Source organism: Chelonia mydas, chromosome 1 (genome assembly GCF_015237465.2).
Source record: "Chelonia mydas isolate rCheMyd1 chromosome 1, rCheMyd1.pri.v2, whole genome shotgun sequence".
Lineage (NCBI taxonomy): Eukaryota > Metazoa > Chordata > Testudines > Cheloniidae > Chelonia > Chelonia mydas.
In genome coordinates this window covers 10,480,073-10,494,050 of record NC_057849.1, presented here as the reverse complement: position 1 = coordinate 10,494,050, position 13,978 = coordinate 10,480,073, and the positions used below count along the sequence as shown (strand labels likewise).

The window sequence follows — 13,978 nt, the reverse complement described above, 5'->3', positions numbered from 1 at the left end:
TTCTTTAAATGGCTGAGAAAATAGCTGTGCTGAATAGAATGAATATTCCTGTCTGTGTGCCTTTTTTGTAACTTAAGGTTTTGCCTAGAGGGATTCTCTATGTTTTGAAACTAATTACCCTGTAAGGTATTTACTATCCTGATTTGCAATGTGACGGAGAGACTGCCGAGACTCATCAAGCCCTCGGATCGCTACCCCTTCCTGCTTCTTCATGTGGGCACCAGTGATACTGCCAAGAATGACCTTGAGCAGATCACTGCGGACTACGTGGCTCTGGGAAGAAGGATAAAGGAGTTTGAGGTGCAAGTGGTGTTCTCGTCCATCCTCCCCATGGAAGGAAAAGGCCTGGGTAGAGACCGTCGAATTGTGGAAGTCAACGAATGGCTATGCAGGTGGTGTCGGAGAGAAGGCTTTGGATTCTTTGACCATGGGATGGTGTTCCAAGAAGGAGTGCTAGGCAGAGCCAGGCTCCACCTAACGAAGAGAGGGAAGAGCATCTTCGCAAGCAGGCTGGCTAACCTAGTGAGGAGGGCTTTAAACTAGGCTTACCGGGGGAAGGAGACCAAAGCCCTGAGGAAAGTGGGGAAGTGGGACACCAGGAGGAGGCACGAGCAGGAGCGCGTGAGAGGGGAGGGCTCCTGCCTCATACTGAGAAAGAGGGATAATCAGCGAGTTATCTCAAGTGCCTATATACAAATGCACGAAGCCTGGGAAACAAGCAGGGAGAACTGGAAGTCCTGGCACAGTCAAGGAATTATGATGTGATTGGAATAACAGACTTGATGACACAACTCACATGACTGGAGTACTGTCATGGATGGATATAAGCTGTTCAGGAAGGGCAGAAAAGGTGGGGGAGTTACACTGTATGTAAGGGAGCAGTATGACTGCTTAGACCTCAAGTATGAAACTGCAGAAAAACCTGAGTCTCTGGATTAAATTTAGAAGTGTGAGCAACAAGGGTGATGTCTTGGTGGGAGTCTACTATAGACCACCTCATCCCCCTGGTCTGGTGGACGAGGCTTTCTTCCGGCAACTTGCAGAAGTTACTAGATTGCAGGCCCTGGTTCTCATGGGAGACTTCAATCACCTTGATATCTGCTGGGAGAGCAATACAGTGGTGCACAGGCAATCCAGGAAGTTTTTGGAAACTGTAGGGGACAATTTCCTGGTGCAAGTGCTGGAGGAACCAACTAGGGGCAGAGCACTTCTTGACCTGCTGCTCACAAACCGGGAAGAATTAGTAGGGGAAGCAAAAGTGGATGGGAACTTGGGAGGCAGTGACCATGAGATGGTCGAGTTCAGGATCCTACCACAAGGAAGAAAGGAGAGCAGCAGAATACAGACCCTGGACTTCAGAAAAGCAGACTTGGACTCCCTCAGGGAACTGATGGGCAAGATCCCCTGGGAGAAAAACATGAGGGGGAAAGGAGTCCAGGAGAGCTGGCTGTATTTTAAAGAATCCTTATTGAGGTTACAGGGACAAACCATCCTGATGTGTAGAAAGAATAGTAAATATGGCAGGCGACCAGCGTGGCTTAACAGTGAAATCCTTGCTGCTCTTAAATACAAAAAAGAAGCTTACAAGAAGTGGAAGATTGGACAAATGACCAGGGATGAGTATAAAAATATTGCTCGGGCATGCAGGAGTGAAATCAGGAAGGCCAAATAACACCTGGAGTTGCAGCTAGCAAGAGATGTTCAGAGTAACAAGAAGGGTTTCTTCAGGTATGTTAGCAACAAGAAGAAAGTCAAGGAAAGTGTGGGCCCCTTACTGAATGAGGGAGGCAACGTAGTGACTGAGGATGTGGAAAAAGCTAATGTACTCAATGCTTTTTTTGCCTTTGTCTTCACGAACAAGGTCAGCTCCCAGACTACTGCACTGAGCAGCACAGCATGGGGAGGAGGTGACCAGCCCTCTGTGGAGACAGAAGTGGTTCGGGACTATTTAGAAAAGCTGGACGAGCACAAGTCCATGGGGCCGGATGCGTTGCATCCAAGAGTGCTAAAGGAGTTGGCAGATGTGATTGCAGAGCCATTGGCCATTATCTTTGAAAACTCATGGCGATCGGGGGAGGTCCCGAAGGAGTGGAAAAAGGCTAATGTAGTGCCCATCTTTAAAAAAGGGAAGAAGGAGGATCCTGGGAACTACAGGCCAGTCAGCCTCACCTCAGTCCCTGGAAAAATCATGGAGCAGGTCCTCAAGGAATCAATTCTGAAGCACTTAGAGGAGAGGAAAGTGATCAGGAACAGTCAGCATGGATTCACCAAGGGCAAGTCATGCCTGACTAATCTAATTGCCTCCTATGATGAGAACTGGCTCTGTGGATGAAGGGAAAGCAGTGGACGTGTTGTTCCTTGACTTTAGCAAAGCTTTTGACAGTCTCCCACAGTATTCTTGCCAGCAAGTTAAAGAAGTATGGGGTGGATGAATGGACTAAAAGGTGGATAGAAAGCTGGCTAGATTGTCGGGCTCAACGGGTAGTGATCAATGGCTCCATGTCTAGTTGGCAGCCGGTATCAAGTGGAGTGCCCCAGGGGTTGGTCCTGGGGCCGGTTTTGTTCAATATCTTCATAAATGATCTGTAGGATGGTGTGGATTGCACCCTCAGCAAGTTTGCGGATGACACTAAACTGGGAGGAGTGGTAGATACACTGGAGGGTAGGGATAGGATACAGAGGGACCTAGAGAAATTGGAGGATTGGGCCAAAAGAAATCTGAGGTTCAACAAGGACAAGTGCAGAGTCCTGCACTTAGGACGGAAAAATCCAACGCACCGCTACAGACTAGGGACCGAATGGCTAGGCAGCAGTTCTGCAGAAAAGGACCTAGGGGTTACAGTGGACGAGAAGCTGGATATGAATCAACAGTGTGCCCTTGTTTCCAAGAAGGCCAATGGCATTTTGGGATGTATAAGTAGGGGCATTGCCAGCAGATTGAGGGATGTGATCGTTCCCCTCTATTTGACATTGGTAAGGCCTCATCTGGAGTACTGTGTCCAGTTTTGGGCCCCGCACTACAAGAAGGATGTGGAAAAATTGGAAAGAGTCCAGCGGAGGGCAACAAATGATTAGGGGACTGGAACACATGACTTATGAGGAGAGGCTGAGGGAACTGGGATTGTTTAGTCTGCAGAAGAGAAGAATGAGGGGGGATTTGATAGCTGCTTTCAACTACCTGAAAGGGGGTTCCAAAGAGGATGGCTCTAGACTGTTCTCAGTGGTAGCAGATGACAGAACAAGGAGTAATGGTCTCAAGTTGCAGTGGGGGAGATTTCTTGAAAGACTCTTCAAACTGCTTCCTTTCTTCTGTTTCCTCTGACCACACCCTTCAACTCTGATTCCCCAGCTGGCCACATAGTCCAAAAAGATCACATAGAATCATAGAAACATAGGGCTGGAACGGACCTTGAGAGGTCAGCTAGTCTACACACTCATGTTGACGCCGGGCCAAGTAAACCTAGACCATCCCTGAAAGGTGTTTGTGTAACTTGTTCTTAAAGGCCTTCAATGACAGGGAATCTACAACCTTCCTTGGAAGCTTGTTCCAGTGCTTAACTATCCTTATAGTTTGTTTTTTGTAATAGCTAACCTTAATCTCCCTTGCTGCAGAGTAAGCCCCTTACTACTTGTCTTGCCTTCAGTGGACAAGGAGAACAGTGGATCACTGTCCTATTTATAACAGCCCTTAACATTTTGGAAGACTTCTTTCAGGTCCCCCACCCACCCCACCCCCAGTCTTTTCATTTTGTTATCTTTTAGTTTGCGAGAGACAGTGGGAATTGCAGTCTATGATATAGGTGGTTTGCAACGGCTCACGTGACTGAATAGGCCTATCATAGATTTCCATGATCTTTGGCAGTTATTGCAAATGTATGTATCTTGTTTGGGAGCTGCTGTTCTCTTCTCAGCACTAAACATACCCCACTTTAACCTATCTGCATAAGTCAGCTTTTTAAAAACCTTTTATCATTTTTATTGCTGTCCTCAGGACTCTTCAATTTGTCTTTTTTTTTAAAGTATGACTTCCAAAACTGGACACATACTCTAGGCAAGGCCTCACCAAGTCAAGCGGAAGAATTAACCCCATGTCTTAAATACAACTCTCTTGTTAATACACCACAGAATGATATTAGCCTTTTTCACACTGCATTATATTGTTTCCTACCACAGTGATTTGATCCCTCAGATTTGAAACAGGACAACAATGACAGAGCCAGTGAGAATTCCAATAGAAATGAGAAAACTACTCATTTTCACCTGTACATACCAGAGCACTTTACAGAGGAGGGTAGTAGGGCTGGTGATAGAACAGTAGACTTACAGTATAGAATCAAAATTCAGGAGACAAACTCAATTCTTTATTCCTCGGCATCAGGCCAGGAGTACTGCAGAAGCAACCTTTCACAATGCTGTGCTGTCACCTCTCCACCTTGCTGCTGCAACATTGAGCTCCTGTTTGCCACGAAGGGCTGTGTTCAGTTCAGAATGATCCGTAATTGTGCTGGAACATTAGTAGGGTTAACAAGTCACACAGGGAATGGGTGTCAGAAAAGATTTATGGGAGAGACTTGTCTTCTTCCATAGTAAGACATACCACAAATATCCCACAGAGTTCTTTAAATCTTTTAAGCAACTTTGTTCTTTTTTTTTTTTTTCTTTCAGTGATGTCTTGTGTGGAAGACTGCAGTGTGTTAATGTTAAAAAAATACCTCAGATGAAAAGTCTTGGGTCCATAGTTCAAACCCCAGTTGATGATATCTTGTGTTGGGGTACAGAATTTCATGCTGGGAGAGACACGGTGGATGTTGGCTCAGTGGGAGATGGCACAGCATGTGGTGATAACAAGGTACTGTAGTAAGTCTAGTTAGATTTGTGAATAGGGTGGAACAGAGATTAAATGGAGAGGAAGGCCTTGAACATCTCTTCCCCACTCCAGGTTTCCTTCCCTTCTTTTACTTGAAAAACCTTAGCGATCCCTGTAAGGACAGCCTGTTCTCACCCACAAGCAGCTGAAGAAGACCAGCTTAACTCTCTTTACAAGGATCAGGAGATGTTCTATTCCCTTTTGTGTGGTGGATGGAGAAATGGTAAGTAGGGGCCAGTGTCACAGTCCTGAGGTTCTCTGCGCTTTTGAAAATTCCACCTCAGGGCCTAAATATCTTTACAAATCTGTCCCTAGATGTCGTCTTCCCTCCTGAAGTTGCTAAGCTATCTAAATCCATCTTCATTTGCTCAGTATATGCCAGAGCATGACTAAAAAGACAATACCGTTCAGGAAGAATGTTTTAACAAAAAAGTTGATCTTGCAACATGGTCTGAGTATAGTTAAACTTGAATTAAGCCTTCTCCGCCTGGGTATCTATCTGGGTTTGAACTACAAATCTAGATACAAAATCCTCAAGTGTTAAAATAGACCCCAGATGTTTTAACCACTATTTCAGGGGCGGGCAAACTATGGCCCGCGGGCCACATCCGGCCCATCAAACCATTTAAGCCGGCCCCCAGCTCCCACCGGTGAGCAGGGTCGGAGTTTGCCCCGCTTTGGCACTCCAGCCGGGGAGTGGGGTCGTGGGCTTGCCCTGCTCCACACGGCTCCCAGGAAGCAGCCAGCATGACCTCCCTCCGGCTCAAACCCTCACGCCCCCCGGCTCCTCTGTAGAACACAGAGGCATGGCCAAGTGGCTCTGCACACCGCCTCGTCGGCAGGCGCCACCCCCGCAGCTCCCATTTGCCACAGTTCCTGGCCAATGGGAGCTGTACAGGTGGTGCCTGCGGCCGGGGCGGTGTGCAGAGCTGCCTGGCTGTGCCTCAGAGCCAGAGGGGGGATGTGCTTCCGGGAGCTGCTTGCGGTAAGTGCTGCCTGAAACCTGCACCCCTGAGCCCCCCCACCCCGTTATCATCCAGTCCCCTGCCACAGCCCTGATATCCCTCCTGCCCTCCGAATAAGGTAAGCCTAGCTTCAGTACCAGGCAAACTGATTGAAACTACAGTAAAGAACAGAATTATCAGACACAGAGATGAACACAATTTTGTGGGGAAGAGTCAACACCCCTTTTGTAAAGGGAAATCATGCCTCACCAATCTATTAGAATTATTTGAGGTCAACAAACATATGGACAAGGATACAGTGGATATATTGTATTTGGACTTTCAGTAAGCCTTTGACAAGGTACCTCACCAAAGGCACTTAAGCAAAGTAAGGAGTCATGGGGTAACAGGGAAAAATCTCTCATGGATCAGTAACTGGTTAAAAGACAGGAAACAAGGGTAAGAATAAATTGTCAGTTTGCTACTTACCTGTCTCCATTCTGCAGTGTTCCCCAGAGAGCTGTACTGGGACCAGTGCTGTTCAACATATTCATAAATGATCTGGAAAAGGGAGTATATATTGCAATGAAGACAGGTTCAAAGAATTCATTTAGCTTCTCCGCAATGGCCTTATCTTCCTTGAGTATTCTTTCAGCAATTCGATCATCCAGTGGCTCCACTGACTGTTTGGCAGGCTTCTTGCTTCTGATGTACCTTTTTTTTTTTTGGCTATATAGTTTTTGAGTCTTTTGCTAGTTACTCTTCAAATTCTTTTCTGGCCTACCTAATTATATTTTTACACTTGTTGTGCTACAGCTTATGCTCTTCTCTATTGTACTCAGCAAGATTTGACTTCCAATTTTTAAATGATGCCTTTTAGCCTCTAACCAACTCTTTTTTTACTCTCCTGGTTTTAGTCATGGTGGCATTTTTTATCCTTACTACTTTTTTTTTTAAATTTGGGGTATGCATTTAATTGGAGCCTCTATTATATTGTTTTTAGAAAGTTTCCTTGAAGCTTGCAGACATTTCACTCTTGTGACTGTTCCTTTTAATTTCCATTTAACTAGCTTCCTCATTTTTATGTACTTCCCCTTTTTGAAGTTAAGAACTACAGTGGTGGGTTTCTTTTGGTTCCTCTCCCCCCATCAGGATGTTAAATTCAATTACATTATGCTCGCTATTACCAAACGTTTCAACTGTATTAACCTCTTGGACCAGATGCTGTGCGCCACTTAAGACTAAATCAAGAATTGCCTCTCCCCTCATGGGTTCTGGGACTAGCTGCTCCAAGAAGCAGTCATTAATGGGATCTAGAAAGTTTCTCTCTGCATCATGTCCTGAAGTGACAAGCTCCCAGTCAATGTGGGGGTAGCTCAAATCCTCCATTACTACAAAATTTTCTATTTTTTATAGCCTCAATTTCTAGGAGCATTTCACCATCACCATCCTGGTCAGGTGGTTGGTAGTACATTTTTACCGCTGTACTCTTATTATTCAAACATTGATTGCTGCCATTCTACCAAGTTTCTGTGATGCCTATTATATCAATATCCTCATTTAATACTAGGCACTCAAGTTCACCCATCTTGGTATTTAGATTTCTAGCATTTGTATACAAGCACTTTTTTAAAATTTGTCATTTTTTAGTTGTCTGCTTTTATGTGATGTAATTGAATGGGACTTTTTTCATCTGACTGTTTCACTTCAGTTCCTACTGTTAGACGTTGATACATGTTTGGCTGTGTGCATGTTCCCTCTGTGTGCTGTCCCAGCCCTGTGCAGACAGCTGGCATAGCAGAACTTGAGCGAACTGCCCAATGATCACAAGATCTGTTAAGGGATGAAGGCACCCAGCCAGGTTTATTGTTGACAAAGCATGGTACTAGTATCCCGCAGACTCTACTGGACTGCTTATATATACACCCATAAAAATGGACCAGCTCAGTGAACTGAGGGACTTTCCATTCTCCCTAGGCCAGACAAAGATACTCCCTCTGAGATACATCTTTATACCCAATACAAACAAATTAATACTGCCCCTCTGACATAGTTACTGCCCCCTGATGTGGCTAGTTCTCACTCATTGCCTTGTACATGTTGGTTTGATCAAAACTTCTCTATTCAGTACTGTCATCCTGACCTTATCTTTTAGGAGGGGTCAGTATGTTCCTGTTCTACTTGGGGAGTGTTTTTGTACCATCCTTCATATAGGGATGTTCTGGTACCACTTGATATTGGGATGTGTTTGCGTATTTACTCTGTGACTAGCACTTCTTAGGAATGTGTATTTCTGCAATATCAGCCCTGTTCTTGCCAGATTCTGTGAGCCTCATACCAGGCCTCTAATATCAGGGCTTATGATCTCAGGCTGTCTTCCTACTGCACCTACCTGTACTTTATCAACATCCATCCTCTCCTCTTTACTAGGATGTAGAGAATCCCCATTAATAGATCCTCAATTATGGGATGTCTTTGTCTGTACTGTGTGCTCCTCTGAACCTGTCGGCTTTACCCCCAGTCCCTAGTTTAAAAGCTCCTCTAACACCTTGATAATTTTAAATGCCAGCAATTCAGATCAGTTTTGGTTTAGGTGGCACCCGTCTTTTCTGGATAGGCCCCCCTTTCCCCAAAGATTCCCTAGTTCCTAATAAACCTAAACCCTTCTCCCTATACCATCATCTGCATGCATCCGATGAAGTGAGCTGTAGCTCACGAAAGCTTATGCTCAAATTTGTTCGTCTCTAAGGTTCCACAAGTCCTCCTTTTCTTTTTGCAGATACAGACTAACGCGGCTGCTACTCTGAAACCTGTCATCCATGTATTGACACCCTTCCATTCTGCCTGTGTAACTGACCCTGCATGTGGAACTGGAAGCATTTCAGAGAATGCTACCATGGAGATCCTGGACTTCAGTCTCATACCTAGCATCCTAAATGTGGCCTCCAGGCCCTCTTTCCTCATTTCCATATGTTATTAATACCTAAATGTACCAGGACCACCAGCTCCTCCCCAGCACTATACATAAGTCTGTCTAGATGTCTCGAGAAATCCACAGTCTTCACACCCAGCGGGCAATTCACTATATGGTTCTCCCAGTCATCACAAAGCCAACTATCTATGTTTCTAATGATTGAATCCCCCATTATTATTACCTGTCTCTTCCTAATAACTGAGATTCCTTCCCAAGAGGTATCCTCAGTGCTAGAGGATACCATGATATGAAAGGAGGGTCCCAACTATGGGATCATTTCCCTCTGCTCCAGTTTGATGTTCTCCTTCCCCAAGACTTTCTTCCTCCTCAGTAGCACACAGGCTGTCAGACTGGAGCTGGGATCACTCTACAGTGTCCCAGAAAGTCTCATCTGTGTACTTCTGTGTCCCTTAACTCCTCCAGTTTAGGCACTCTGGTTTCAGGAGCATGTACTCAGTCTCTGAGGGCCATGAGACATTGGCCACCTCTCCCCATCTTCACCTGGCCATGAAAGGTGGTATCGCTTCTGCATGAAGAGTTGGGGAACTAAGGGTGTTATGGGACATGCACCCCACAATGGCCAAGCAAGAGCTGGGTGGGACCAGATGGGCCTAAGCTACTAATTAGGCTACAAGCAAGAGTTAATTGATGAGGAACAGGCTCACTTGGACAGGAGAGGTGGGGCTTCTAGAAAGCCAAGTAGCTGTCTAGAGAGGGGCATGGCAGCTAGGGAAGGGCAGTCACCCCCTGGAAAGAGAGAAGTGTTTGTGGCTGCAGGATGACAAGCTGCACAGACTTCCTGAGAGGAGGGAAGATGGCAAACCCAGAGGCGGGGAGCCAGTTAGGTAGGAAAAAGCTCAGGGAAACAGCAGCAAGGTCACAGCCAGTACAGGTCTAGGCTGCATGTTATAGGGTATACAGGGTGGACTTTGGTACCCCTACCGGACACTGGGTAGTGGTTTGGAGCACTGAAGATGCCTGCCAGACAGCTCATCCATAAAGATTGTGATTTTTCCCCAGAAGGGGAGGGACTTAGTAACCTGGATGGAGTACCAAGCCACGGACCTGAAGCGGCAGCACCGAGAGCGAGAGAGGCCACATAAGGAGAGAAGACTGGTGGAGAGACCACTGAAGAGGATGCAACTGAGAGACTGAGCTAATCTCCAGAGCGGCGAGCAGGAGGTGCCATGAGCAGAGAGGAACCCTGTCACTGGGGGGCTTTAATTGCAGTCCCTCCCAGTACAGTATTCTTCAGGAAGAAAGGTTCATGACAACCATATCCCAAGTTTCTCCCAAATGTATTTTCTGAATTCTATATTAACCAGATTATTCAGTTTCTAGTCTCCTTTCCTGAAATCACACCAGACCAGGGAGGAAATTGGTCTCTACACTTTGGATGTCAGAAGGACATTAGCCTTTTGTCTGGACAAAACTGAACCCTTTTGAAAGACTCCCAAACTGTTTTGTTTCATTTACAGACAGATTCAGGGAATCCACAGAGTCCATTCAAAGACTCTCAAGGTGGATCTCTTCTGAGGTATTAGCCCATTCTACAAGATCCCAGTCTACTTCTCTAGCACTCTTGAACAATGTTCTAGTGGCTGAAATTTGTAGAGCACCAGCCAACACTATGCCTTGGTTCACACAGCCAGATCACATGCTGCGATTGGCAACTAAGTTGTGTCCTCAGTGTTGGACTCCAATCCAAAGCGCTTTCCAGGGATAGTGCTCAGGAATCTGTAAATTCAAGCATCCTGAGGCACACTTCTGAAAGGAGAGGTTACTACCTTGTGCAGTAACTGCAGTTCTTTCAGATGTGTTTCCCTATGGATGCTCCATTCTCCTCCTTCCTTCCCCTTTGCTTCAGAGTTTCATCTTGTTGGACTTCATGGTAGAAAAGGAACTGAGGGAAGTTCACTAGCACACTCTATGTATCCTCAGTACAGGGCACGAAGAAGTCTGGAGTGCATGAGTGGGCCAAATGGGTACTGCTACCGAATATCTCCAATCAAAGGCACAGTTACCGCACAAAGCGAGTGACCTCTCCTTCTGCACAGTGTCTTTAACTTCTGAACTGGTAACTTTTCTCCCCAACAGCATCAAATAAAATCTGTATTTTGATGCCGGATCCACCCTTTTTCCTCTCATTTCAGTTTACTACCATCATCCTAGGAATTTCAGGTTGATGCCCCATCTGATCCAGTTGTTACTCAGCTCTTTACTCTCTCCTCCCCATATGATTTTCAACTATGTATCTGTTTATAAATAGGGCCCTACCAAATTAACAGCCATGAAAAATGTGTCACGGACTGTGAAATCTGGTCCCCCCCCCCGGGTGAAATCTGGTCTTGTGTGCTTTTACCGTATACTATACCAATTTCATGGGAGAGACCAGAGCTTCTCAAATTGGGGGACCTGACCCAAAAGGAAGTTGCAGGGGGGCCACAAGGTTATTTTAGGGAGAATCCTTCTGCACTGCCTTCAGAGCTGTGAGACCAGAGAGCTGTGACTGCTGACTGAGGGCCCAGCGCTTCAGGCAGCAGCGCAGAAGTAAGGATGGCAATACCATACTGTGCCATCCTTACTTCTGCACTGCTGCTGGCAGCAACTCTGCCTTTAGAGACGGGCTCAAGGCCAGCAGCCGCTACTCTCTGGCCATCCAGCTCTGAAGGCAGCACAGCCGCCTGCAGCAGTGCAGAAGTAAGGATAACAGTACAACAACCACCACTACAATAACCTTGCAAACTCCCCCCCGCCAACTCCTTTTTTGGGTCAGGACCCCTATAATTACAAAAACATGAAATTTCATATTTAAATAGCTGAAATCATGAAATTTACTATTTTAAAACTTTTATGACTCTGAAATTGACCAAAGTGGATCATGAATTTGGTAGGGTCCTATTTATAAAGCATAAATCATAATCCTAAATGTCCATTTGATACTCTAGACGCTGTCTTGAGCAGCTGCTCATTGGGAATCTCCCCAGCAGGAATTTTCCTTAATTCTTCAAAAGGCATAGGATATAAAATGACAGACTAGTTTTCTATCAATTAATGCTGGAAATACTGGCCAAAAATGATTAAATCTGACCAGGTGACAGGGTAACAGGTGAAGGTAAGGAATTTTAAATGCAATGCAATGAATAAAGGATGAGCCAGTAAAGGAATACAAAGGAGGAGGAGGAGGGTTATATGGTCAGAAAATTGAGCTAGGATGATATTTTTGAATCGATGGGGACATGCTAGAAAAAAGGATGTTGCAGTAATCAAGAGGCTGTGGATGACTTTTAGCTGTTACCATGTATGGCTGCTCCTTAACTCAATTGATATAGTCATCCAGCATTACTCTCTTAACTTGGCAGCTGATGCCTGTTTCAAGAAAGCAGTAGTGCAAGGCTTTACACTAAAAATACTTAAAGGAGAAGTTCTGTTTGCCAGAAACTGACTCTTTGAGTAGAATGTCCACATAGTTCCACCCTTGCCACTTCTTCAGAGTCTCTGATATGGATTCTGAAGAAGTGGAGGTAACTCTGTTCTGCAAATAAGCACATGCATGACCTTAATGCTTCCTATTTTCTAGAGGGTTTTGACTGTGGTGCCAAGATCACACTGTGCTAAGAAAATTTGAAAAGTTATTTACCATTAACCTTTCTTTTTGACCTATAGTGTGGTTTCCACATCGAATAACCAGTCAGAATACAGGCTTTCCTAGTGCCATTCTATTATCTAATGTATATTTATTTCTGAACTTTTACAGATATGTATAAACAGGACATGTGTCAATATAAAAACTCTGGATTACGATTGTAATTACACAAAATGCAATAACAGAGGGGTAAGTAGTAAAGATTTTAACATTCTCTGAATTTCAGAGTATAATATGTAGAACACTGAACTTAGTCTCTTAGCAGTGATGCTTCACATTAGACTTAAGATTATTTTAGTCAGACAAGATCTTGAAAAGCAGTAATTAAACTATTTTGAAGGCAGAATCTTATCAACTATACATCATTTGATGAAAAGCCACATATGACACATGATACAGTCAGAGCTGCAAAATAGCCAGATCTCATGCCATTTTGGATTTTATTGCTAATAAAATTTATTTCTATATGTTGCACTTACAGTCAACTGGGGAGTTAGTGCAGAACAAGAAATTCAGGTGTTACATTCTCATAGCACAAGAAAAAGGTTTTCTGGGGCCTTCAAGAATAGGCCTACATGAAGCACATTACACTAATGCATCTTGGAGCAAACAAGGATAGGATTTAGAGGGTTGCACACTTCATTGCTCCTGTAGGCCAAGTTCATTGCTTGCACAGTCTTGCATCCCTCTGTTAGAGAGTGAACTGCTACATAGTGGGGGGGGGGAGAGAAAACAAGTAACAAAGTCCAATTAAGAAGTCCCCTCAGAGGCTAATGCATATGGGAGTGTTCTGGACCTATATAAGTATGACCCAGGTCATTCCAAGGAGGGAGAGAAAGGTGTGGTGACACTCTAAAAGACTGAAATGCTGAAGCAGTGCTGTTGGAAATAATTTTCTTAATACATTTACTAAGGTTCACCATGATGTAGAGTGCACATAAGTATTCCTTTATTAGTCTAAAGGCCACTTGGTGTTGATTATATTCAAAATACAAATACCAGCATATTATATTTTAGTGACAATATAATTATAAGCATTGCGCAAATATGCACAATAGGATCAAGCTTAGGATAAACCTTTCTACTTTGCATGACTGCAGAGGAATAAGAAAAAGCTGTGACAAAGGAAACCCTAACGTTTTGCCTTTTATAACATTATAATCAAGTGATATCATTGCCGGTTATCAGACCTTAGCTAAAGCCTGAGTCAGTTTATGGCTGAACTCTGACCTCTGGACTGGTTGAGACAAGTTTAATGGCTGGACCCCCTCTCTTATCTTATTTTACTGTATTTCTCCCTAGCTACTGGATTAAGCAGTTCTTTATAATAAAGAAGTGTATACAATCAATTATTTACTGCACCTGGTACCCAATTAACTATGTTTTCTTTATTTTTAAAGAATTATTTACTGCATCTGACCTAAACATTACATAAGATAATGCTGGTATTTCAAGGATCTGTATAAATTTAACACAAACACCATTTCTTCTCATTTCACAGTCTCTACTTCTCATTCTTTTTGGTCACATGTTTTAGGCTTATCACT

General features: G+C 44.3%; 1 protein-coding gene across 1 annotated transcript in view; it reads left to right on the top strand.

The window, feature by feature from the left end:
- The window catches only part of LOC114021339 (disintegrin and metalloproteinase domain-containing protein 20), a 183,772-nt gene that overhangs the window by 124,721 nt on the left and 45,073 nt on the right, over window positions 1–13,978 (top strand). The window contains exons 16-17 of the mRNA XM_043527312.1: window positions 4,666–4,849; window positions 12,543–12,620. Coding sequence (XP_043383247.1) covers window positions 4,666–4,849; window positions 12,543–12,620 — 262 coding nt within the window. The remainder of the gene's footprint in view (window positions 1–4,665; window positions 4,850–12,542; window positions 12,621–13,978) is intronic.